Raw genomic sequence first — 26,888 nt, forward strand, 5'->3', positions numbered from 1 at the left:
AGATATAGAGGTTATGCCGTACTGAATCCAAGTTGTTAAAAACTAGCAAAAGGAAAAAACATAAGCATTGCTGGCTGACTCCCATTCCTGGGTGGGGCGGGCTGAGATATATAATAGGCTAACATGTTGTAGTGAAACATAAAGGATCAGAACAAGGTTTTAAAGTAATTCTTCTTCCAATTAAATAATCACTTCACAAAAGGAGAATCATATGATTAAGCTTTATTCTTTTATCTTTGCCTGAGATCATTTATTTGTGGTTTGTAGTAGGCTGTGATCTGTCGGTATTTCTTCTTCGTGTCAGAATGGCACAGTCCAGTTTATAGTGCTATCTCACAGGCCCACCCTGCCAAAGACACCGAGAAGCACCCTACACCTTGCCCCAGTATACTGATTGAACCTGATGTCCCTAAAACCCAAGTGACTGTTGATCTGATAAAACCGTACGTAGACCAAAGAGGTCAAAATATGTAAGACTAAAACTGTTCTGAGATAACAAACGAACCTACCAGCTGCTTGATTTCAGTATCTTCACTTAGACAAATCAACCGTAAGTATGGCTACCAATGCTGTATTGAGGTGTCTACTGATTATAGCCAGCCTTTTAGTAGGTTTGTATTAAATTCATACTCTGTTCAAATAAACACATTTACACTTTAAATTGACAACTGTTAGAATCAAACGGTATGTTATATATTGTCATAATATTGCGAGTTTTATTTTGTTTTTCAGCCGTTCTTGGCCTTTCACCTCCCTTATCCGAGAAAGCACTAAAGTGAGTTTTTCGCAGAGCACAACCAATGCAATAAATATTATGTATCATAAAAATGTTTTATACATAGAATATTAAATACAGTACACGTAATATACTGTACATAGGTAACATATGCGTCACATACTGTAACATACTTCTTATTCATGGCTCTCTTTTTTCTTCAGTTTTTGAAAATATGTGTTTGTGCTTTATTCACCTTGCTATACGAATATGTTCAATTATGATTCTATTATATAATTACAATTAGTTTAGCAATTCTATGAAAATCACATGAATATTGCCACGCATGATTTACATGTGTGTCACTTTTGCCTGTGTACTTTACCATTTTCAATCACCATTTCTCCTAACTGAATGTTGCTTAAACAAAATATAGAAAGAAAACATGTGACATTTCTCTACAAATATTGCATTTGCTTACCCTTTAAGTTCGTTGGATAAAGACGTTCGCTATGCTATACTCCATTCGAAAGTCCACCACCAACATCAACACTCAACAAAGACGTCGTTTAAGAGTATGTACGTCGGCTTAGGTGGAAGAATATACTCCACACCACAGATATTCTCTCAGACCATCAACGTAGATGCCACACAGGGCGTTTCTTACGCCATTTTACAAAAGGTACGGATAACATAGTAATTAGTCATTGATCTACATATCTACATATTTACCAAATATGATATAAAATACAGTATTTAAGTACACACATATGTACGAATTATTGTGGTTTTTTTTTTACAAGATCGTTTCAATTGCACTATTCGCTGGAGGATTCACATCATTCTTATGTCATTAGGCAGCTGAAATGATTGGTATTGGCGTTGCCTGTTTTTCAACCCATTATTATTACATCGATTCGTCTATTTGATGTGATACATAAGCGTTGGCACTAAAACACCCTTAGGATATATAGATATATGAATGTCCCTCGTTGTTGTTTTATACCAATGACGAATATCAGCTTTCACCAAGGACGTATATCACTTATAAATCCTTGGCTTTCACATACCAAAATTTACACTTTATTTTGTTTTAGAAATTATTCGGATAGTAGAACCAATTAGTAAGGAGTAAGCATTTACTATTTTATCATTGACATTCGTCACATAAATTAATGATAATCAATGGAGTCGACATTTACTCAAATGAAAAATTGACAAGTGATCACAAGATGAATTCAGACCGAAAATCGAAATTCAAACCTTTCTATATCGCAATATGGACCGTGGAATACAATTGTATCGCGATCTGCATTTCTACTTTGTTAAAAAAAATGCCGAAGACTGAAGAAGTTATGTTACTATCCAGAAGCGGAAATACATTTTACAGAAATAGAAAATTTTTGTTAAAATTGTTGTTATATTTAGCTCATTAAAAGAAGGGCATCCTCGATAGGGGTTCCAGGGGTTCCTATCACATACGATCTCCACACCCCTGGACTGCCTTCAGTTTTACAATGAGATTGCCAAGGGGTTTAGAGATGGTATGTGATTGTAACCTCCAGAGTATCGAGGATGCAATAAGGGTAATGTTTAATTATACTTGACTTTCACCAGTGTCTATACGTTTAATCATGTCTTTTACTCTAAGTATAAACAAATCCTACTTCTTTAGATATTATGTTAACGAATCTACATAAGTAATTTAAATAATGATACCCGTAATTGTTTTATCATTTACGTAGTCTAGAAAAGTGCAAGTGAAATATTTCAGAATTGTAGTTCGACCGTTATTCAACTAAACGTTTAAATAATGATATTCTGTTGTTTCATTCAGGCAGCCACTATTGTTTCTAAGATGGTGCAGTACATGCCTTCGGATGTATTCTCTAGAATAGCAAACAGTCATGGCGTAGGAATATTCTCAGCTGCTGAGGGCGCCACTGCATTTCCGGAGAATGCAAATCTAGCTGACACTCCTCAGTGCCATGGTAATTTTACTAATGTTATTATATTTTTAGTTACATCATTGGAAGACCCAAATGTTAGTTACACTGTAGTACTGAAATGTCAAATATCTGTTTTGCCATCTCTTTTATAGTGAGGTTTGCGTTTTCGCGCTTCATTGAATTTGCCTTTGTCCACTTGCCATTCATATTGGCTATGAATTTCAACTGAAAGACGTTCAATACGTTAAAAATATACACCAGTATTTTTGTGTCGTGATATTTCTACATGATAGGCATATGCAGCGGATCTTGCGCTCACACGTGCACTACCGACGGACGTAAATATTCTACCATCGCCGGGATTACCAACTCTCGATCCGTGGCCCTTTCTACAAATGTCGGTTGTCAGCCTGGTGACCCTCAGGCCGGACAGGAAAACATCCTTGTGCACGAGTTTGGACACCTGGTTCTAATCTATGCGCCAACATCCTACAGAAATCAGGTAAACCTAGCTGACTAAAGGAACCATACATAGCTTTGTTAGGTGGACAGGGATATATCCACCTGAGTTTTGCCTCCTGTTGTCGTGTTGACAAAGAAAAAATCAGGTGGAGATATCTCCGTCCACTTGACAGACGCAGGTTTGATTTTTCTCTCCTATATTGTTATTCCAACTGGTTCGAAATAACAGAATCACGTTGGTAAAGCTTAATGTACCGATACTTTGAAGCACATTTTAGTGATATTTACATCATATTTTAACGTCTTAATCGCTGGAAGATGGTACTAATCGCATTCTACCCAAGCCGTGTTGGTATCTCTAAACGTCCACGCTGTGTCATCATCACTGGAGCAACCTAATGCGTAAAAACCTTTTACGTCGTCGATATTTTGCACCCCATGTATTGATATTGTCACGTCATTATTCAGCCCGTATGGACTGTCTTTTATCCCACCATTCACTGATTTGTCACCGGATTTAGCCGTGGGAGATTTCTCTGTCAACTTTAGGGTATACAGATTGCGCGCTCCAACCTTTTGAACCTGAAGACAATTACGTGACGTTATGATTTCACGCGGTTTGACCGTGGCGTGCATTGTGCATACTTCTGTTAAGGCTATGGTACATTATATCTTCGTTTTCTTTTGTGTGTGGTTCGTTTTCTTTTGTATGTGGGAGAAAAAGAAATAGTCCCTACCTATGAAAGTGTAACAACAAAATCACAACCTTCATGAACGTCCAACCCGAGGCGGGGAATTCTTGAATGCCCAACCCTCGGTAAGCCTCTGATTGGACGTTCATGAAGGGTTTTGATTTTGTTGTCACACCCTCTATGTAGGGAAAGATTCTACTAGTCCCTCGCCCAAGTAAAGATAGAGTTAAACTTTCGATAGACACTGTATGATAACCCTGGATAGCATAAGAATCGTTCGTATTATGTATATATGTTAAGAATATTATGAAATTCAAAGCAACGAATTTCCATCATTCTTCATCATATTACATATGCCTTGTCAACATCGTCACCATTCTATCACCAGCTCATCACTGCTTATAACTACGCATCCACGCACAGTGTATGGTACCCTGGATACGAGCTTAGCAACAAGGACGAGTACTGGGCTGAGGCTACTGCTTCTTTCTTCAATGTCATCACAAGGGATGATGGGCCAGCAGGAGGGATGAACAAGTAAGTGTTGGGCATCTTCATTTCAAGAAAAAGACAAGCATAAGGGATGAACAAGTAAGTGTTCGGCATCTTCATTTCAAGAAAAGGACAGGCATGAGGGATGAACAAGTAAGTGTTAGGCATCTCCATTTCAAGAAATAGACAGGCATGAGGGATGAACAAGTAAGTGTTTGGCATCTTCATTTCAAGAAAAAGAGAGGCATGAGGAATGAACAAGTAAAGTGTTGGGCATCTTCATTTCAAGAAATAGACAGACATGAGGAATAAACAATTAAGTGTTTGGCGTCTTCGTTACAAAGGATTGACCGACAGGAGAAATGAACAAGTAAGTGTTTGGCATCTTCATTTCAAGAAATAGACAGACATGAGGGATGAACAAGTAAGTGTTTGGCATTTTCATTTCAGGAAATAGACAGGCATGAGGAATGAACAAGTAAAGTGTTTGGCATCTTCATTTCAAGATATAGACAGACATGAGGAATAAACAATCAAGTGTTTGGCGTCTTCGTTACAAAGGATCGACCGACAGGAGAAATGAACAAGTAAGTGTTTGGCATCTTCATTTCAAGAAAAGGACAGGCATGAGGGATGAACAAGTAAGTGTTAGGCATCTTCATTTCAAGAAATAGACAGACATGAGGAATGAACAAGTAAGTGTTGGGCATCTTCATTTCAAGAAATAAACAGAAATGAGGGATGAACAAGTAAGTGTTAGGCATCTTCATTTCAAGAAATAAACAGAAATGAGGGATGAACAAGTAAGTGTTTGGCATCTTCATTTCAAGAAAAGGACAGGCATGAGGGATGAACAAGTAAGTGTTAGGCATCTTCATTTCAAGAAAAGGACAGGCATGAGGGATTAACAAGTAAGTGTTAGGCATCTTCATTTCAAGAAATAGACAGACATGAGGAATGAACAAGTAAATGTTGGGCATCTTCATTTCAAGAAATAAACAGAAATGAGGGATGAACAAGTAAGTGTTAGGCATCTTCATTTCAAGAAATAAACAGAAATGAGGGATGAACAAGTAAGTGTTTGGCATTTTCATTTCAAGAAATAGACAGGCATGAGGAATGAACAAGTAAAGTGTTTGGCATCTTCATTTCAAGAAATAGACAGACATGAGGAATGAACAAGTAAGTGTTAGGCGTCTTCATTTCAAGAAATAGACAGACATGAGGGATGAACAAGTAAGTGTTTGGCATTTTCATTTCAAGAAATAGACAGGCATGAGGGATGAACAAGTAAGTGTTCGGCATCTTCATTTCAAGAAATAGACAGGCATGAGGAATGAACAAGTAAGTGTTGGGCATCTTCATTTCAAGAAATAGACAGACATGAGGAATAAACAATCAAGTGGTGGGCATCTTCATTTCAAGAAATAGACAGACATGAGGAATAAACAATCAAGTGTTTGGCATCTTCGTTACAAAGGATGGACCGGCAATAGAAATGAACAAGTAAGTGTTTGGCATCTTCATTTCAAGGAATGGACCGGCAGGATGAATTCATAGAAAATGTTTGGCATATTCTACCTTTCTGCATTGAATAATGACGGTTATAGAGAATATATTTTACTTGTTATCAAAATACTTCATTTGAAAGGTATTTGGTTGTCTTTGAAAATTCGTTAGTTAATTAAAAGTGAAGAAGAAATTATACTTCAAAACGACAGATCAAGTATCATTAAGAGTTATTCTTTGAATTGAAGGTGTGAGTTTACCCATATCTGTACTTCGGAGACAGAGAACAGAGCCTGGCTTAAGAAGCATGATCCATGGCTGTTCAACGTTCTTAGTGAAGTCTACACTAATAATCACCCCGAGTACCCCAGTGGACTACGCATATGTATGTAAACATGTGGAGCGTCTGGATTTGTGATATGTCAAAATAAATAAAGAAGAGGAGATCTTATTTTCTTTTTATTCCATTCACTACACTGGGACGTATAAAATGCTGAATTTGACAAATACATACATAGAAAGATAATCCATTAATCACAATTTAAAGTTAGTTACCAAAACAATTTCAGCAGAAACAAAAACTAATATGAAAAAAAAATATAATAAAAAAAAACTACCTAAAAGTGGCAAATATTTTGACTGTATTAAATTTTGTTTCACAGTTGTTTTAACTCTGCTCTGTTCTTTAGAAATAACAAGAATGTAATATGCTAGAATTACCATGTTTTAGGATTTTGGAAGTACTGTGAACAGGGTCGTGCTATACTTATACTGATCCGATCGGTTCGCCCGCCTGTTACAGCAATCGAAGTAAAATGAAATATCGCATTTGGTATTTGCTTGCTTATTCTATGTTTCATGTGTTATGCATTATATTTTGCATCTTTTATTTCCAGTTTTCGAAGGAGATATTATCTACAAATATATCATTCCGTATGTCAATTCGTAGTGCTATAAATTGGTGGAGAGTTACACCAGTACACCTGTCCATAAACAGTGTGACCTTCGTTATCTATCATTGTAACTACTTACAGTGTAAATATTACGATACTTTGACCAGACAATCAATTTATTATATTCGTGTGTGGTCAAAATGTCTCCCCTTCATTTACATTTAAGATTTTTATTTGTCTGGGAAGCTGCTACTGTTACTTGAAATTTGCTGAAAGGGATCTTATCCTGGAAACTATTGTCAATATTTTTTCATATTCATGACTATTTTTACGAAATTGATCAGAACAAATTTATCCTCGGAAGATGACCACAAGATATGGATCTAGCGTACAAAAGTTGGTTATAAATGGTGAAATACATCTCAAACTTGATACCAAAAATGTATGCAAAACAATGAACCATTATAAGTGACGGTAACAAATATAAGAACCAACTAAAATATGAGCAATCAGTAAATGAGATATAACGTAACAACGTTGCTTCTATGTGTAAATATCAATGTCAAAATATTTCACCTGATTAACTTTCTGCACCACATTTTCTATTTTTTTTTATTTTTAAGGAAATAAAGAATATATTTCTATCAATCTATTCTAAGGAGCATCAATTGTTTGAACCATTGTATACAAATATATCCCAAAACATTGTTTCTAATGAATAGACATCGATGATCGATTTCATTTAATTATGTCAATTGAACATTGATTCATTCCGCCGATGTATCTTTATCCAATTTGATATTGTATGAATAGGACGAATATTCGTTGTTCATGTCCGTTTTCGATTATACGGTTTGACTGGTTAAACATAATTGTTCGTATATGAAGTAAAGACGGATCTAATATCGATAATTTTATATTGTTTTCAGACGAGACTTGATAAAGTCATAGGCATGTAACAAGAAATGCAGGTCCATCAGAAAAAGTTATTTTACCAAACGGTCGAACGGTGTTTCGCTAAACAATTGTTACACAAATTCATCACTTGTTATACATATGATGCATATCCGATCATAATCCAGCTGATATTTAAAAGAAACCAACATGTATTCAATAAATCATGTAAGTAACAATATATTTTTCCCTTTCGCAAAAGGGCTCTCACATCATTTTCCATATCTAGTTATTTTAATTTGAAACAAACTTACATCATTCTCTGTATCTTATAATGTTAACTTTGATATAATTGGTATAACGCAAATTGTTTGACATTTCAAATGTTGCAGAATAAACAAAAACTAAACCGATAAAAACATTGTCCGATATTTCATCAAGATACTATACTGAATCAGACAAATAACACCATCTCATAAGATAACTACATGTTGATTGCTTGTTTATAAGGATATTATAATAGCCATTACATCGTGATTGTAACCTAGTATTTTACAATATATAAACAACCACTTCACCTTCATGAAGCATTTTGTACAGTTATGACTTTTATAATGATAACGCTATAATAACGAAATATTACTGAATGTATTATAAATTATGCGCATTAAACAGCGTAACAAGCGATTTTATAGCAAAGATTGAGATAACGAACAGATACATATATAACAAATAACAGCAGTTCCTGCCACGTTTAAACAAGTATTCAGATTGTCTTTCTTGTTTCAACAACTCAAAAGCCTTTAACTATGTTTATTAACGGTGAGTGTTTTCCTTTTTTCCGTTGGGACTATTGGTAAGAGTGGAGTTGCTAAATAAGGAGAACATTGAATGAAAATGCCTTAAAAATGACTACTTGTTAAAACGACGTTTTATTCTACTTTGGATAAAGCATCCTTGGAGAATGGCAATTTAACCATTTTACGATCGTCTGAATTATGTGATACGTATGCATGCAATGAGTGTTTTGACTGTTTATTTATGTTTTCGAAGGCGGATATACCTTTGTGTTGCCTAATTGTGCATTATGCTTACTGAATAGCGTGTTGAGATGTCTCGAGGTTATGATGGAACTAGAACTATAAATACAAACCTAACTTGTTTAAATATGCTATACTCCATTCGAAAGTCCACCACCAACATCAGCGCGCAACAAAGACGTCATTTAAGAGTATGTACGTCGGCTTAGGTGGCAGAATATACTCCACACCACAGGTATTCTCTCAGACCATCAACATGGATGCTACAAATGGCGTCTCTCACACTATTTAACAAAAGGTAGGGACCGTTGGTAGGTTTTTTCGAGTTTACCAGTCATGTTATCTTCAAAATGTAACGTTTTTAATGGTAAGCTACATTTTCTTTATAAGCATTTGCTGAAATATGTGCATAGTGCCCCCCTAGGCATGTAAAATAGATACTTAGGTCTCTATCATCTTTTATGCTCACCAATTAAACGAGGAAATTGTCAAATACCTTGTAAGGAACAACCAACTTAATGAAAAATAGACCTTCGAGTGGATTGTGCTCAAGATAGAATTTTGACCCGGTCACTGATTGGCTGTTTAATTATATATTTCAAAAGTAAAAATGTTTTCTGACATACATGTATCATTATTTTGGGGAAACAATGCTGTGAATTTGGAAATCCAGATTGAAATTTAGGTTCAAAATATCATTTTAAATAAAGAATAGGTAAAAACGTTAGAATTGTAGGATTTGTCATTGCAAAATGCATCATAATTCAAAATGGCTACATTGTACCTGGATTGAGTTTCAGCTGAACTACCAAATTTGTTTTCTATCTAGTGTATATGGGAACCTAGACTTTAATTATATAATACAATAGCAAACTAATAGTCAGCTGTTTTAATAATACATTAAGTCCTTATTGGTTACAAGCCGTTTAATATTGTTCACAAGCAAAGCTCCTTTTCTATCACGACTGCTATCGCTACAACTTAATAATAAGATAGTAATTGTTTTCAAGGGTGGAGCATATATCAAAATCCTTGGTACTACAGGGGTTACTACCACTCATTACATGTATACCTTCCCTTTTAGAGCAAAACTGAAAGCAATTCGATCAAAAGAAACAAACTGACCAATCACACGCCTTATTTTGAAGATTACAGATACAGCGACGCCCAAATTCAAAACCACACTGGTAATGTCAACTACAGTGTACTGTTTTTAAATACTTTGGGTGTACATCAAAGGAACGAACTATCTGATGTCGCACACAGAACCTTCGGTTTTACTTAGATACTGTTGTGGCGGACTTCAGCCAGAAGGTGATATCTTTTTCGCTACAACTCTAGCTAGGTTTTACTATGCTATAATCAATTGGTGTATATATAGCAATAGTGATAGTAACTCCGGTCCTGGAATATCGAGGATACATCAATGATATAATTAAGTGTTTGTTTTTGTATGAAGGTGTGAGTTTACACATATCTGTACATCAGAGACAGAGAATAGAGCCTGACTTGAAAAACATGATTCGTGGCTGTTTAACGTTCTCAGCAAAGTCTACACCAACAATCACCCAGAATACCACAGTGGACTCCGGATATGTATGGAAAGGTGCGAAGCGTCTGGTTTTTGTTGTATGTTAAAATAAATACGGAAGGCAAGCAACTTGATAGTTTTTTATCTGTTTACATTGGCACAAAATGCCGAATTAGACATACATGGGACTGTTTAAATTAGAAGCAGCTATCCAAATATAACAGAATCCAACTTTTCATGTTTATTCCATTGGTATACTGTATCTTTTCTTCAATAAGTATTGTTTTAACCAAAGATAACGTTCATTAACCAGCTACAACAGAAATTATTTCAACCAAATAAAGTTAGTCAATATAACAGAACAACCGAAACAATTAAATTTGAGAGACAGCGACAATGAAAACAAGCAATTTGACTGAAATTATAGAGATATGCCTTCATACTCTACATCCATGGGTAGCGATGAGCTTGTTTTACATCTCCGTCGTTTCCAAGTACTATCGATCTGTAACGTTACTCGACCATGCACATGTATAATTAGATGATAGAATTCTACCTGCTTTCCCCATTGCAAGTTTCGTGAAAAGTCGACTAAACCTGGAGTCAAATATTTTCTGTTGCCAGTTTACGTTTTTCTTTCTTACGGCTCCCTTGACACCGTTTCACTTTTGGCCTTGACTTGAGCGTTCGCTCCCGTAATGAAGGCTCTGGATCTTGTCCCCTATCTGATATGCATTAGATTAAAAGGTTGTAATTAGGTTGTTCTACCCTGCTAAGCGTTCAGCATAAAAGGAGTGGGGCGACTGGGTAGAGTGTGCTGCTTGGTATCTTCGGTAATGTAAGAGGCCCAATAGGCCTATATTGCTCACCTGGTTTGTAATGCTCTGTTCATGTTCTGAATACAAGTTCATTGCTCCTTTTCTGAAGGAATTTAAATATTTAGCTCTAATTTCCCTATTGGGATCCATTCATCCTCTCCAGGGGGTCAGAGCTAAAATGAATACAAATTCTGTTCCCCTTACCAAGAGGATGTTTCACGCCTTTAGTTACAATCCATGCAGAACTCTATGACTAGTAGCGATTTAAAGGATTTACCTTGGTTTCCCCAATTGGGCCCCACCTCTCCTGCCCCGAGGGCTCAGAGCCAAACTTTATACAAACTCTGTTCCCCTTCCCAAGAGGAGGTTTCTGGCCAAATATGGTCACAATCCATGCAGAACTCTATGACTAGTAGCGATTTAAAGGATTTACCTCTATTTCCCCGATTGTGCCCCGCCTTAAAATGACTTTAACTGTTAATATGGTAATCCCACCAATCAACCAACTTTATGAGCTGGTTTTCGAAATACATCAGGAGCAATAACAATCTTTATCGTTTATTTTCCATTTTCAATTAATGATGTACTCCGAAGTCAATGTACGTTTCCATCAAACAAGAGGCCCATGGCCTTAAACGGTCCATCTTACCCCTCATGGTCACAAAACATACAAAGTCCACTGCGTATAAAGTATTGTGATACCGATTAAAATATAACAATACAATGAGACATAACCTTAGATTTAATATGGTAAGTTTTCTGAAAAAAGGTAAAAGTCGATTTGTTGAACAAACTGTGGTGAGCCTATCATCCAAATATGGTCGAAACCCATTCAAGGAATTGCCAAATTCAAGCCAAAGCATCCAATATTTTGGACCACGTTCAATACCTATCCCCATGGGTCTTACCATCGGTCCCTTTATAAGATGATATGTCCTGACCTAAAGTTTCCCCTTTTTTGATACCGCAATTTACAAAACCACTAACATCATGCGACGCACCAATTGATATTTCATTAAGATCAGAGAGAAACCTTAAAACAAAATAACCATACAAAGCTAAGGATGTGCGCCAGCGGACTTCATTCTTGGAATAGTCAAAATCTTTAATAAGAAATATATTTTGCATATGTTGTTCGCATCAATTAAAACCCCTAGTAGACCAATTTTCAATGAGATCGGAGTAGACTGAGAGACCATTAATAACAGGAAGATCGTGTGGCCAGCGAGCCAATCCTTGGAATAACCAAAATCTTTACGAAAATGTCTTTATGCGATGTTGGTTCGGGGCATCAAATTAAAACCCGTATAGAGACCAATTTTCATCATTGACATTCTGAGACTGCTGACACCTTAAAACTGGTAGAGTGAGCCAGCTAAAATTCAGTAATTTATGCCCTTTTGGGGCCCCACACCCTCAGTTCCTAGGTGTCCGACCAGACTCATTTTATAAAAGAATATAATGTACGTTTCCGCCAAGCAATTTCTTACGACTCCAAATATGGATAGAAGAATCATTCGCAAGGATGGCGGATGAGATAGGATTTTAAAAAGCTAAAAATAAGAGAGAATAATCCCCATTTGGGGCCCCACCCCTCAGCCCCTAGGGTCGGACCAGGCTCATTTGTAATATGATTGTCCTTCCCCAATGATGTTTCACACCAAATATGGGATAAAATTCATCCAAGGATGGAGGATGAGTAGGATTTTAAAGCTAAAATTAAGAAAATTTCCCCATTTGGGGCCCCAACTCTCTCAGCCCCTAGTGGTCGGACCAGGCCTCATTTATATCAAATATGATTGTCCGTCCCAAATAATGTTTTCACACCAAATATGGATGAAATCCATCCAAGGATGAAGGAGAAGTAGGATTTTAAAGCTAAAATTAAGAAAATTTTGCCCATTTGGGGCCCCACCCCTCAGCCCCTAGGGGTTGGACCACGCTCATTTACATCAAATATGATTATCCTTCCCCAATAATGTTTTACACTAAATATAGATGTGAAATCCATCCAAGGAAGGAGGAGTAGGATTTTAAAGCTAAAATTAATAAAATTTACCCTTTGGGGGTCCCCACCCCTCAGCCCCTAGGGGTTGGACCACGCTCATTTATATAAAATATGATTGTCCGTCCCAAATAATGTTTCACACCAAATATGGATGAAAATCCATCCAAGGATGAAGGAGAAGTAGGATTTTAAAGCTAAAATTAAGAAAATTTGCCTTTTTTGGGGCCTACACCCCTCAGCCCCTAGGAATCGGACCAGGCTCATTTATATAAAATATGATTGTCCATCCCAAATGATGTTTCACACCAAATATGGATGAAATCCATCCAAGGATGAAGGAGGAGTAGGTTTTTAAAGCTAAAATTAAGAAAATTTGCCCTTTTGGGGCCCCACCATTCAGCCCCTAGGAGTCGGACCAAGCTCATTTATATAAAATATGATTGTCCTTCATCAATAATGTTTCACACCAAATATGGGATGAAATCCATCCAAGGATAAAGGAGGAGTAGGATTTTAAAGCTAAAATAAGAAAATTCGCCCTTTTGGGGCCCCACCCCTCAGCCCCTAGGGGTCGGACCAGGCTCATTTATATAAAATATGATTGTCCTTCCCCAATGATGTTTCAAACCAAATATGGATGAAATCCATCCAAGATGATGAAGGAGGAGTAGGATTTTAAAAGCTAAAATTAAGAAAATTTTGCCCTTTTGTGGCCCCGCCCCTCTGACCCTAGGGTCGGACCAGGCTCATTTTATATAAAATATGATTGTCCTTCCCCTAATGAAGTTTCACACCAAATATGGATGAAAATCCATCCAAGGATGAAGGAGGAGTAGGATTTTAAAGCTAAAATTAAGAAAATTTTGCCCTTTTGAGGCCCTGCCCCTCTGATCACCCTAAGGGTCGGACCAAGCTCATTTATATAAAATATGATTGTCCTTCCCCAATGAAGTGTTTCACACCAAATATGGATGAAATCCATCCAAGGATGAAGGAGGAGTAGGATTTTAAAGCTTAAAATAAGAAAATTTGCCCTTTTGGTGCCCCACATCCCCCTCAGCCCCTAGGGGTCGGACCAGGCTCATTTATATAAAAATATGATTGTCCTTCCCTAATGATGCTTCAAACCAAATATGGATGAAATCCATCAAAGGATGAAGGAGGAGTAGCTTTTGTATAAATAGTCTTACGCACGACGCACGCGACGGCGCACGGGGACACGGAGGCGACGCGCAAACGGAAAATAGGTCATCCTGACCTTCGGTCAGATGACCTAAAAACACAAACAAAATCAATACTATCTATCTGGTTGTATTTATATTGATCAACAATCATTAAAAATATTAAAAAGTAATACCACTTCTTCACACAAATGAAAATAACTATACACACAAATTGTTGATTACATATCAATTAAGGTCAATGAAAATATATACAATTAGTGACAGAAAATGAAACCAATATCTTTTATGAAATGGAGAAAGAAAAGAATGAGAATGCTTCATTGTACACCAGTACTAGATTTTGTTACGGTATTTTTGCCCAGTACAAAACACGAAGTTAGTCCAGCTCTCAAATATATATATAAATATATATAAATGCCCTTTAATTTTGATATACACATCGTATCATACAGTATATTGCACATTTGTAACCATTAACAACAAAAGCTAGTACAATACACTTATCAAAACCACACACACTTTTTTTCTAGAAAGGGTTAATCCTATATATCATCTATCAAATGTTATTTCATTCTAAATGGGCGCAATGAACATGTTAATGGAATAGTAAATGATTACACAGGAAATGGATTATCCTTTAATGGTTATAAGAATTTGGTTATCATACATGTAACAGTTTTCAGCTACTTATCTGAGAATAGTTGTCACAATTAATGCAACACACCTTACAATGAATAAATATATATATATTTTTTTTTCTTGATGGACAATTCCTTCCATTGATAGAGTATCTACTGTCCAAAACAATCTGATTAGGATCACCCATTTATAACTTCGTTTGTTAACTCTGTTGTTCAGGAAAAGTACCTTGAAAACGAAGCCATGAACAAATGATTTCATCAAAGCCTAAAACAGGTGAAGCCAGTGAAATGATTTTAATCAAATTGTTGTCAAAACCCAATTGCTCTAAAATTGCATGAACATCAATAATCACCTGCTTCCAAATCTTTACTTCAAATTGGTGTAAATTTTTAATACATTTGATCCTTGGACACTCTCTTATTAAGCATATTTGATTTGGCATAAAACACTGACTAGGTGATTAGCATGTGTTGTGTTGGAGGTACATACATTAAATCAACAATCACAACAATCAGTAATAATACAGTCACATTACAAATGCAGATTGGGGAAAAACATCTGCTTACTTTAAAGATAGCCTAGATATGTTTCTAATGAGATTTACTGGCATCTATTAAGAAAGTATGTACATGTAGCACCAGAGAACAGGAAAGAATGATGTTGATGCTTGTCTTGAGTTATGTTAACTCTTTACAAAAGTCTGATCAACTCTTGAATATAATGCTTAAACAAAAATTCAACATTTGGATTCGCAAAAAACATGAAAGTCTTGATAACGTCATAAAGCCAAAATCAGATCATTAAACTCCTTTCGGATTTATCAGCAAAGCTAATAATGGAAATTTCAAATTTATAACAACTGTTATTTTACAGCAATACGAACATAGAACATTAGTAGTACAGCAGAGTCATCATAAGGTATGTCTATCAAAATGAACTATATATTCATGGGTCTGAAAGCATACAACTATCTCAGACGGATTTTTCGCTCAAGTCTATGTAAAATCACATACTTGAGTAAAAAATCTGTCTGAGAATAGTTTGATGGTGCCAGGTCCGGATTCTGACAGATTTAATGACAAGACACAATCTTAAACAAACAAGGATCAAATTTAATATGTATAATTATTTTCTTTTGCATAAATAATGATTTGACATTGATCTTGAAACATTCTATGAAATGACAAGATTTAACTGATATAATCATGTATTAAAAACAATCCTTTGGGTTCTATAGGGTAAAAGCAGTATAACCCGTATCTAAAGTACAATATATATGACAAAGTCCATTGAAATCAGATCAAACATTATATAGAAAAATCAACATGATTTATCAGCTTTTCACAGATTTTCATCTACAATCAACAATGACATTGCTTCACAAAATCTTAATCTAACCCTAGAAATGTTTAAATTTGAATTAACATAATTAGACAAACAATATTAGAGTTAATAATTCTATCAGACAATCTCAATAATATGTATTTGGCAATAGAGTTATCTGCCCTTGAACACATGTTGACATTGTTCCATCTGTTGTTTGAGAATGTATGGGGATATCAATGTGTGAGAAATTATTATTATCACCAAAACAACAAATGCTTTACAAGAACATCCTGATTTCTAATAACTCACATTCAGATATGTTTTATTGTTTAGAAATAACTAAAAAAAAATATGGGTAAAATAAAAATAAAACAAAACAATATCTAATTCATGATTTTTTTCCCTTCAAATTAATGATCTTTTAAGTTTAGAAATATGTAGATTTACAGGAAACTATATCATTTCTGCCATTTCACATTCAAATTTGATGCTGTATTGCAGAAATGCATATAAGAAATTTCTAATTTTCAAATAAATCTCTTAAGTATTTTTTGTCACTCTTTACTATCAGGTGCAGGTACATTTTTGTACTTAATAAGAAAGTACTTAATAAGAAATCCCAACATTCCTGTCTCTTTGAATACACAACGAAGTTGTTAGGTAAAGTTGATCAGAATACACATAAAAATATATTACAACACAGTAACAAGTAAGATGAACAACATCCAAAATAAAAAATAAACTGACAAATAATACAGAAGATCTGGCTGGTGTTTCTCTAAGAGAAAGTGACCCGACTTGGTAAATCACAACATTAGGTCACATGTAACTTGCACAACAACTATAATGTTAAATGTTGTTTCATCATGCGACTTAAAGGCCCACTACCTTTCCGGAGCAAAATTAAAAGGTTTCTTAAAAACATTAATAACAAAAGAAAATATATATCGATGGCTTAAGATGAGGTTACAACACCAAACATATGCAAGATTTCCTGTCTAATGTACGATAACAGTGGAGATTCATTTCGCTGTTTTGCCGTCTGGCGCAGTGATAGTCAACTACCGCGCGGCATTTAGGACGACGGCGGGAAACATAAAACGACCCGCGTTATGAAAATTAACATTTTATTTATTCTAATTAAACAGTTCTGAAGGTGATGAAAAGTGTGCTAGTAAACGTATAGTTAATAACTTCTGCGACTCTACAAAATTATTGATCTCGTTTTACATTCCTATTTCAAAAATTAAAAGCCGTTTCGGAAAGGTAGTGGGCCTTTAAACAACAACTTGCTTAACATGTACCACAAGTTGATTAAACAGCAACACATTATTTTCTCCAAACATTTTACACATTACAACAGTTCATTAGAGATTCCATTTATATTTATATCTTATTGACTGCATGATTAACACAAATAAAAAGCAGAAAGTTCCACCAACAGAGTTGACACGTAAGAAAGAACACAATATCTTTGAAGACAAATCACAGTTTTACCAGCTTTTCAGTGAGGCCTGCCCACAAACGAGTCCGAATTATGTCTAAATCTCTTCACAGTCTTATTACTAGGTCGCAGCAGCTCCTGAATGTGTTGTACAATCAAGTCAATCGCCACTAGTAACAGAACAAAAGATTTATTAAAAAACATCATCATGAGTTTAGATTTTATTTTTTCTATTTATTTTTCTTTTGGAAAACAGGATCATTTATCAAGGTATCAGGTTTAGGAGGTGGAAGAAAGCTGGAGTACCTGCAATTAGTACCACACAACTACCCTTTAGTGGGTTCATACTTAAAACCAAGACACAGAAGGCTACTGACAAATTAAAATGTTGGAACACTTTGACCACTTGGTCATTTGCAGCTCAATAGACACCCAGATATATATACCAAAGAAACACTAACTAAATGCAATATGAACAAGATGGCCGCCTGTCGGCCATCTTGTTCACCGATCGGTCCCAAAATGCAATATGCACAACTAGGGTCCTAGGGGATCATACATACAAAATTTGAGAAAGATCCCTTCAGTACTTTTTGAGAAATAGCGATAACAATCTTTAACTATCAAAATCCAATATGGCTGCTTGTCGGCCATCTTGTGCATCCATCGGTCCCAAAATGCAATAAGCACAACAAGGGCCCTAGGGGAACCTGTATATGAAATTTGAGAAAGAACCCTTCAGTACTTTTTGCGAAATAGCGGTAACAAACTTTAACTATCAAAATCCAAGATGGCCGCCTGTCAGCCATCTTGTTGACCGATCGGTCCCAAAATGCAATATGCACAACTAGGGTTCTAGGGGAACCTGTATATGAAATTTGAGAAAGATCCCTTCAGTACGTTTTGGGAAATAGCGATAACAAACTTTAACTATCAAAATCCAATATGGCTGCTTGTCGGCCATCTTGTGCACCGATCGGTCCCAAAATGCAATAAGCACAACAAGGGCCCTAGGGGAACCTGTATATGAAATTTGAGAAAGAACCCTTCAGTACTTTTTGCAAAATAGCGGTAACAAACTTTAACTATCAAAATCCAAGATCGCCGCCTGTCGGCCATCTTGTTCACTGATTGGTCTCAAAATGCAATATGCACAACTAGGGTCCTAGGGGAACCTGTATATGAAATTTGAGAAAGAACCCTTCAGTACTTTTTGCGAAATAGCGGTAACAAACTTTAACTATCAAAATCCAAGATGGCCGCCTGTCAGCCATCTTGTTGACCGATCGGTCCCAAAATGCAATATGCACAACTAGGGTCCTAGGGGAACCTACATATGAAATTTGAGAAAGATCCCTTCAGTACCTCCTGAGAAATAGCAGTAACAAGAATTGTTAACGGACGGACGAACGGACGGACTGACGACGGACTACGGACGAAAGGCGATTTGAATAGCCCACCATCTAATGATGGTGGGCTAAAAATCAAAACCAGGAGTTCTGCAGGGACCAAGTATGTATGTTTTACTGGAAAAGACCTGAAATTGAAGCTCTAGGAACCAATCACAGTAAATGTTTTGATGAACAAGAGATCCCAGAGGGATCATGGAGCCCACCAAAGAATGATCTATATATCACAATTAAAAGAGGGATCATTTCTCTGTTTTTCAAACTTTCAACTATACTATCAAAATCAAAGATGGTGGTCTGTAAGCCATCTTGTTGACCAATTGCTTTAAAAATGTATTATGCAAATCTAAGGCCTATGAGGACCCTATACATATGAAATTTGAGAATGAGACCTTCACTACTTTCTGAAAAATAGCAACCTTCAACTATCAAAATCAAAGATGGTGGCTGGTTGGCCTTCTTGTTAACCGATTGGTCACAAAATACAATATGCTCAATTACGGTCCTAGGGGAACCTACATATGAAATTTGAGAAAGATCCCTTTGGTACTTTCAGAGAAATAGCAGTAACAAACTTTCATTATTAAAATCTAAGATGGCTACCTGACAGACACCATATTGACCAATCGGTCCCAAAATGCAATATGCACAACTACAACAGCATGGCAGTGATTAATTAATATATATTTATACAGTATAAGTGCAGTTTCCATTTATATTATACAAGTCCAGTTTCTTACCTGTATTATCAGCTCCTCGCGGAATTATGACATCAGCATATTTTTTTGTCTGTAAAAAAAAACTTTGGATGTAATTTCATTAATTTTTCTTCTCAGTTGTCAATAATACTGAGTTGCAATTCAATACCGGTTAATTAAAATGAATAAAAAGTATAGACTTAATCAACATGATGATAAATACTTAAGTAAGTATTGTTTTAATCCTGTAACATCCATATGAATTCTGAAACATTAGAAAGAAGATATATATCATAGCAATAAATACTCACATTTAATGAGAAAATTAACTAAAATATCAAATTTCATAAAAATCTTTAGTGTACTTGTAAATGACTTACAGGTAGACAGAACTCCTCAAAAGCAGGTTTAACTAGAGTTGTGTACTGGTGAAGAATTTGTTCTATATCTCTCCCTCTGTCTCTTGTATCTCTTAATACTTTAAAATAAACAAGTTTGATAAAGCATTAATTAAAGCATTATAAAGCACATCAATAGTTTTTGCAGCCATTTATTTTGTGAAATACCCCAAAAATTAATCACATACGGAAATAAGTTGGTTAACATTAATTACATGTAGCAGTCAATCAAAGGTTGAAAACCAGGACAATCTAAACTCCGGATGGAAGCTCTACCAGAATGCTGATAATCAATTATAATGCCAGCTATGATTGAGATCAGTTTTATCTTAAAACTGTGATATCCTAGGATAGGGGTAATCTGGAGTACACTTCTAGTGTTGGCAATTTTTCTGACATTGGACAACACCGGTCAAGAAGTGATTGCTGCCGAACAACTGATACTAAACAGCCGATTATCATATGATGTCCAGGAAATAATCGGCCTATACACCAAACATCATACAAATATCAACCGAGTATAGACAACGAACGATGTTTTTACCAGACAAAACTGAATGTTGGACAGTATGATTGCCGCTCAATTCTCAGCCGGATATTGGACGATACTAAATGATGTGTAAAGGATATGTTGCCAATTGTGAAAATCTACAGGACACAGGAGAGGTTTTAAATTCTGCAGACTCTTCTCCAATGCTGTCTGAGAGCCTCGAGCACCAGCTGGGAACCAGGCCAAAATGGCCAAAAACCATACCTAAGCCTAATCAGAAGGGGGTTTTGACCAAAGCATTAACCACTTGTCCACCACTGCCTACAGCATAAACATTACCTCTCCTGGAAAGTCTGGTGTCTGGATCAGTGTCAACAAAAAGCTTCATGTGGAACATGTCTCTAATGTCTTTCAGGTAAAACACGAGGATGCCCTCAAATAAAACTACATCAGCTGGGTATATCGTTTGAGATTCCTCATCTCTGCAATGAAGATGGAACAGTTTTAGTACAAACCAGTAGACATCATCATAAGGGAAAATATATATGCATATCAAACTTGTATTTCAACCTTAATTTGAAATTGTGTTTTTGTTGTTACAGCTTGAGAAAATTATTTATTCAGATTATTCAAATGCCACATCATTAATTTACTTAGGCAACTGATATAAATATAACCAACATCCATACATCATACAGCCAGAAGGTAACACAAACCAGAGTAACCAAAGAAAAACCAGGGCCCTCTAACCTATAGTCTTTACCAGACAACTGCCTTATATGGCCTTCAAACTCGTAGCCCAGAAATGGAGGAATATAACAAGAGGCCCTTTTCTGATTGAATTTAATTTACCTCTATGACTAGTAGCAATTAAAAGGATTTACCACTATTTACCCTATTGGGACCAAATCCTCCTGCCCTCGGGGGCCAGAGCCAAAATTTATAGAAACTCTATTTCCTTTACTCAGAGGATGATTATGGCCAAATTTGGTTAGAATCCATGCAGAACTCTATACTAGTAGCGATTTAAAGAATTTACCTCTATTTCCCCTATTGGGGCCCGCCCCTCCTGCTCCTGGAGGGACAGAGCCAAAAATTATACAAATTCTAAATCTCTTCCCCTTCCCCCACGCCGTTTATGGCCAAATTTTGTCAGAATCTATGGAGAACTATATGACAAGTAGCGATTTAAAGAAAATGTTGAGGGATCGATGGATGGACGGACGACGGACGCACGACAGACGCTGCGCCATGACATGAACTCAAGACTTTGTATCATCTGTGGTAGTGTATATATACAACTACTTGGCAACCTTACCATACTGATAGGTAAATCACATTGAAATATAGATGATCATGTTAATTTCTTTGTATATATGTATATATACCTGCTATTTCTCACATAGTTGTAATTTGGTACTTGTACTGTCTTTCCTTTTAAAATATCTTTGATGGTTTTCAGCATGAATTCATGATCAAAGGCATCTGAAATCAAAATAAAATATTATATATTAAGGACAGTATTCAGGAAAATGATAAATACATGCACCAGGGCATCCATTAACCCGAGATCTTTCCAGGGAATCAAGTTACTATTTCCTTAAGTTTAGGTCTTACAGAGAATGGGTATTCCAGATCAGTATGGGAACCCATTGGTACCATATTAAATATGAAAGATTAAAAAAAATTTGCAAATAGATACAATCTTTTCGTGAATAAACTTTACATGTTTATTTGCAAATAAATTGTATTTATCCACAAAAGCATTGTGTTTATTCGCAAAAGTATTTATTTCTTTTTATATCATTTATATACCAGGTGTTACAATTTGCACCAATATGGGTAAAATGATACTAAAATCACTAGGTGAAATCTGTGATAGGATATATATAAATTAGTGTTGGACCAATTCTCAATTGTAATCGATGATCGATCATTTATGATTTTCCTAAAGACTATCGATTATGATAGTCAGAAAATGGTTTATAACCGAAATTATCAAAGTGTGAGATAACTTGTGCTTACTTTATACTGCTCAGAACTTTTATCATGTGTATATATTGGTGCCAAACCACATTTCCAAATGCCTTAAACATATTATTTGAACAAATATTTATTTTCTTTTTAAAAGACAACAAAACTTCTATGTACTGTTTAATTTGTTCATAGGAGATCTTTCTAAAATTCTTCTGAGAAGCTGAAAGGTTATTAAATAGATAAATATAGGAGAGATTTCTATAAATGATATCCGATTATAAAATCAGTATTTAGTAGGTATAGCTATTATATATATAGGTTGTCCTAAACCAATCATCGCTTGTGATTTTACAACCGATTCCCAACACTAATTTAAATCTCTTACCTGGATGATCAAAGTTAAATTCTCCTCGGAGAGCCTTCCTCTTCTCATCCTCGTTAAGGCATCTGTAAAATGAATCCTGGCTAATTATAACAACCTGTCTCTGAGTATCATCCACCTCTGTTTGGCCAAGCTGCTGCATTATCTTGGCACAGACCGACGACTGAAACACACAAATAGTACAAAGTCATGGTAACAGCTGTGGGTCAAATGAGAGGCGTCCTCATGATAGACTTAATTACCCAGTATGGTTTTTATTTGTGTATAGTCAATATTGGGGATGTTGATTATTCTGATTATTTGTACAAGGAAGCTATATATATATACCTGGTATATCAATTCAATGATATGCAATTATACATGATGTTATAATATATAGTGTTTAATTCATTTCCTATAGTTATAAAATTTAACTGATGATGATTGATATGAATACATGTATGTATTTTAGGGGAGATAACTCAAAATTAATCCTCGAATGAAATCTGCACAAAATGTAAAACTATGGGTGGAATTTCACATGTGTATACTATAGATCAATCGTCATACAGTATAAATTTCAAGCAAATGTGTGAAATATATAGGCTTATAAATCTACATTTCAGTGTATTTGGGACAGAATATTAGAGATATTGTATTGTACTGTATACATTACTGTAAATGTACATGTATATGTTTCTGAATATACCAGACTCCTTTTTCCACCCAACAAAATTTGTTATTCTGTACTACAGGCAGGTATTTAAGACATGTTGCATTACAGCGAATACATTACATTACATGCACTACATACATGTAGTTTGCAGAGGCAAAGGTTGAATACATCAAAGATTTAAAGTAGGGATAAGAAACTACCTCATAGTCTAACTTAACAACGCCCGCCGCGGAAGCTATCCCAGAGTGCATCGCGTTTCTAACTTACAGTCAAGTACAGTCTAATGGATGCCATATTGAAACTACGCTTCGTCTGAGGAAGCGGTTTAGTATATTTCTATTTCTAGCAACAAATAGGGTAAAGTTTGCTCCTTATTGAAACTAGTATTTATTTTAATATTTCATTCCATTCTCAGAGGTGTTAAACGAAATAAAATGACAAGGTTAACACTGGATCTTCTCATTCCGGCATGATAAATTCCTTTATCTGTACAACCGATTGTGCCGTGAAAAATAAGCATAATAAAAGAACGTACTCTGATTTCAATAACTAACCAATTTCCATTTAGTTTTCAAATATTCGTTGCTTGGTAAATTTTACATGATAGAATTTTAAATTGATTGAGTTTGTACATATATATATACTGAACCTTTTGAATTTCTTGTGATAAATTGTACACAAATCTTCAAAGTTACCCTAAATTTATAATGGCGACAATATTGTCCTGATAGGGTAATGAATGATAGAATAATTAAAATTATGTTATCCGATTTAAATAATTGACTGATTTCCATTTAGTTTTTAAATATTTGTTGCTTGGTTGTTTGAGTCCGTACATATAGAAACTTTTTAATTTGCCCTGGTAAAAGTGTTAACAAATTCTCGAATGTACCAATATATCACGGCGAAGACGAGTCGTGATAGACAACACAATTTGATATCTAATTTAGGGGAAGTGATTTGTAACTGCTATAATCACAGGTGTTATATATATGCATACTCTCCTTAAGTGTACCGTCGGGCAGAACACCTGGCCATCGATTCAATCAACTGGGGGGAGGGGGGGTGGGGGGGGGTCCATTTACCTGTGTCTGTGTCTCGCAGGCTATACAGTAAGTTTGTAAATTAAATACAATGTAGATGATTTTTAATTTTTTTTTTCTTTCAATCATCTTTAAGTATGCAAAGAAACATATTGAAATAAACGTCAATTTTTACTATAGCCGAATTGCATTTCCAGGGTTTCGCTCATTAAATTTATATGTGCGGTATTTTTCATTCTCAAAAAGAGCTTTTAAAAGTAGTGGACATGTACACGGCTTACGACGAACGTCTTGCAGTAAGCTATAACTTGCCTCCAGCTATATTGTCTTGGTCTCGCGGTAATTGTTCATCCATTTACAATAACAATAAGTGGGTACATGATATCGCGAGAACAGCCCTAGTTTCTTATCCCAATCAAATTATCTATGTCTCTGAATACATGTACAGTAGGACCAGAAATATCTTATATATGTTTCTGGTAGGACTGTAGCCAGGAACTACGGGCTACAGTACAATCTCTCTAATATACTGCGTGCATGCAAAGTATACTAATACATCACAAACATATAGATCTATACATTTGTATATATGTTTCTGCATATATATACAAGCAACTGATTGTTCATGTAAGCTTATATATCTAATATTTATTATATTGTCTGATTAACGTGAGAAATGTCCAAATGACAACCTGATTTACGTACACCATAGACCTATAAAGCTAGCATACAGGTCCTTCAACTGTTCAAGGTCCGATCACATACAGTACAGCTGTACACATGTACATTGTACACACAACTGCATGTACATGTGCAACAGCCAACAACTTACAGTAGACCTACATGGGCAAAAATAAGGAAGAAAATACTTAGATCGATGTTACCTTTCCTGACGCTGTTCCACCAGCCACCCCAATCATAAATGGCCGAGGTATTCTGTCCATCCCGTTAATCATTTGGTGAAGGGACGAATCGTTCACACGAACAGTCGCCATCACGAGTGCGTTTTTGTTTGTTGCACACGCACGAAATATTTTCTGCAGTCCTCTGATCATAAGGATTGACTGTCTCTATAATCGTAAATAGAAGTTGTTGCTAAATGTCCCATTTAAAATCATACCTTCCAAATATCGGTAAAATCTCACGCAATCACAAAGCACGTGGTTTTGTATACATTTTACGACATACGTTCAGATCAGTTCTACTTTCCGGTAACTGGTTCTGTAATCGGTAATCTTCGGTACTTTCCGCCAGTGCCCGTCTGGTAGCGCGACAATCGGGAACCTTCGGCACTTTCCGTAAACGAGAAAATATATATTCTTTCGCGCGGAGGCTTGTGCGGTTTTTAGATTAGTTTTGCAAACTAAACAAACGTATGCCTACTGAAAACAGTAAATTGGTCCATGTAAACGAAAATATTTAGAGCAATAACAATAAAGATAGGGCTGTCAATTTATTTATGGCTTATTTAGAACTACACAGATTTTGTGTTACATGTATATCCATAACTTTAAAAAACTCTCAAGTTAATCCTTGCAATTCAATTTACTGAAGATATCTTCAAAATTACTAAATAATTTTGGAACTCTTCCTGTTTATAAAACCATTGCTCCGTTATCTCCGTTTGAGCATTATCCGGGTAGGGAGAATTCATTTCTGGGCCTCTGTTGAAATCTCGTTCCTTTATAGGATATCCTATATACATATGTAGCAACGAGATTTCAATTATATAAGATATCATATATGTTAAATAAGATATCTTATATAGATAACTTAAATGAGATATCTTATATACGATATAAGATATCTTTATATAGAATTGATTAAAAATATTATATAAGATATCTTATATATTGATTCTTAATGATTCTTAATGATGTTTTCCAGCACAGGCTCCTTATAGATCCTCTTTGCTGGACTCATAGTATTATTTAGTTACATATTATGATTATAGTCACTTCCTAGCTGATATTCTCTTTATAGTTATTGTATTTGATCTCCTGATCATTCCAGTGATTGTCCAATCTGTTTTTGAAGGTGTCCAATGTCTTAGATGTAACGACATGATCTGGTAGGTTATTCCATATTGAAGCAATCCTAACGGAGAATGAGTTCTTCCTGATCGATGTTTTAGTCGATATTAGATATCTTATATATTATATGAGATATCTCATATACTATATGAGATATCTTATATCTCAATCAAGATATCTTATATATATGCAGTGAAATTAAGG

General features: G+C 35.4%; 2 protein-coding genes across 2 annotated transcripts; one reads left to right on the forward strand and one right to left on the reverse strand.

Annotated features, from left to right (window-relative positions):
- Nucleotides 1-486: 486 nt before the first annotated feature.
- Nucleotides 487-6,270, forward strand: LOC138322426 (uncharacterized). The gene is made up of 7 exons (XM_069266455.1): nt 487-611; nt 733-775; nt 1,205-1,397; nt 2,553-2,706; nt 2,958-3,166; nt 4,207-4,355; nt 6,068-6,270. Exons 1-7 carry the CDS (start codon nt 557-559, stop codon nt 6,210-6,212), a joined length of 948 nt encoding a protein of 315 aa, XP_069122556.1. The 5' UTR covers nt 487-556; the 3' UTR covers nt 6,213-6,270.
- Nucleotides 6,271-16,757: 10,487 nt separating this feature from the next.
- On the reverse strand, nt 16,758-25,819 carry LOC138320864 (uridine-cytidine kinase 2-like). The gene is made up of 7 exons (XM_069264140.1): nt 25,536-25,819; nt 22,957-23,116; nt 21,983-22,079; nt 20,934-21,076; nt 20,087-20,184; nt 19,749-19,797; nt 16,758-17,769 (listed from the first exon to the last, which is right to left on the reverse strand). Exons 1-7 carry the CDS (start codon nt 25,704-25,706, stop codon nt 17,660-17,662), a joined length of 828 nt encoding a protein of 275 aa, XP_069120241.1. The 5' UTR covers nt 25,707-25,819; the 3' UTR covers nt 16,758-17,659.
- Nucleotides 25,820-26,888: the final 1,069 nt, after the last annotated feature.

This window comes from Argopecten irradians, chromosome 4, assembly GCF_041381155.1.
Source record: "Argopecten irradians isolate NY chromosome 4, Ai_NY, whole genome shotgun sequence".
NCBI classification, from domain to species: Eukaryota; Metazoa; Mollusca; class Bivalvia; order Pectinida; family Pectinidae; genus Argopecten; species Argopecten irradians.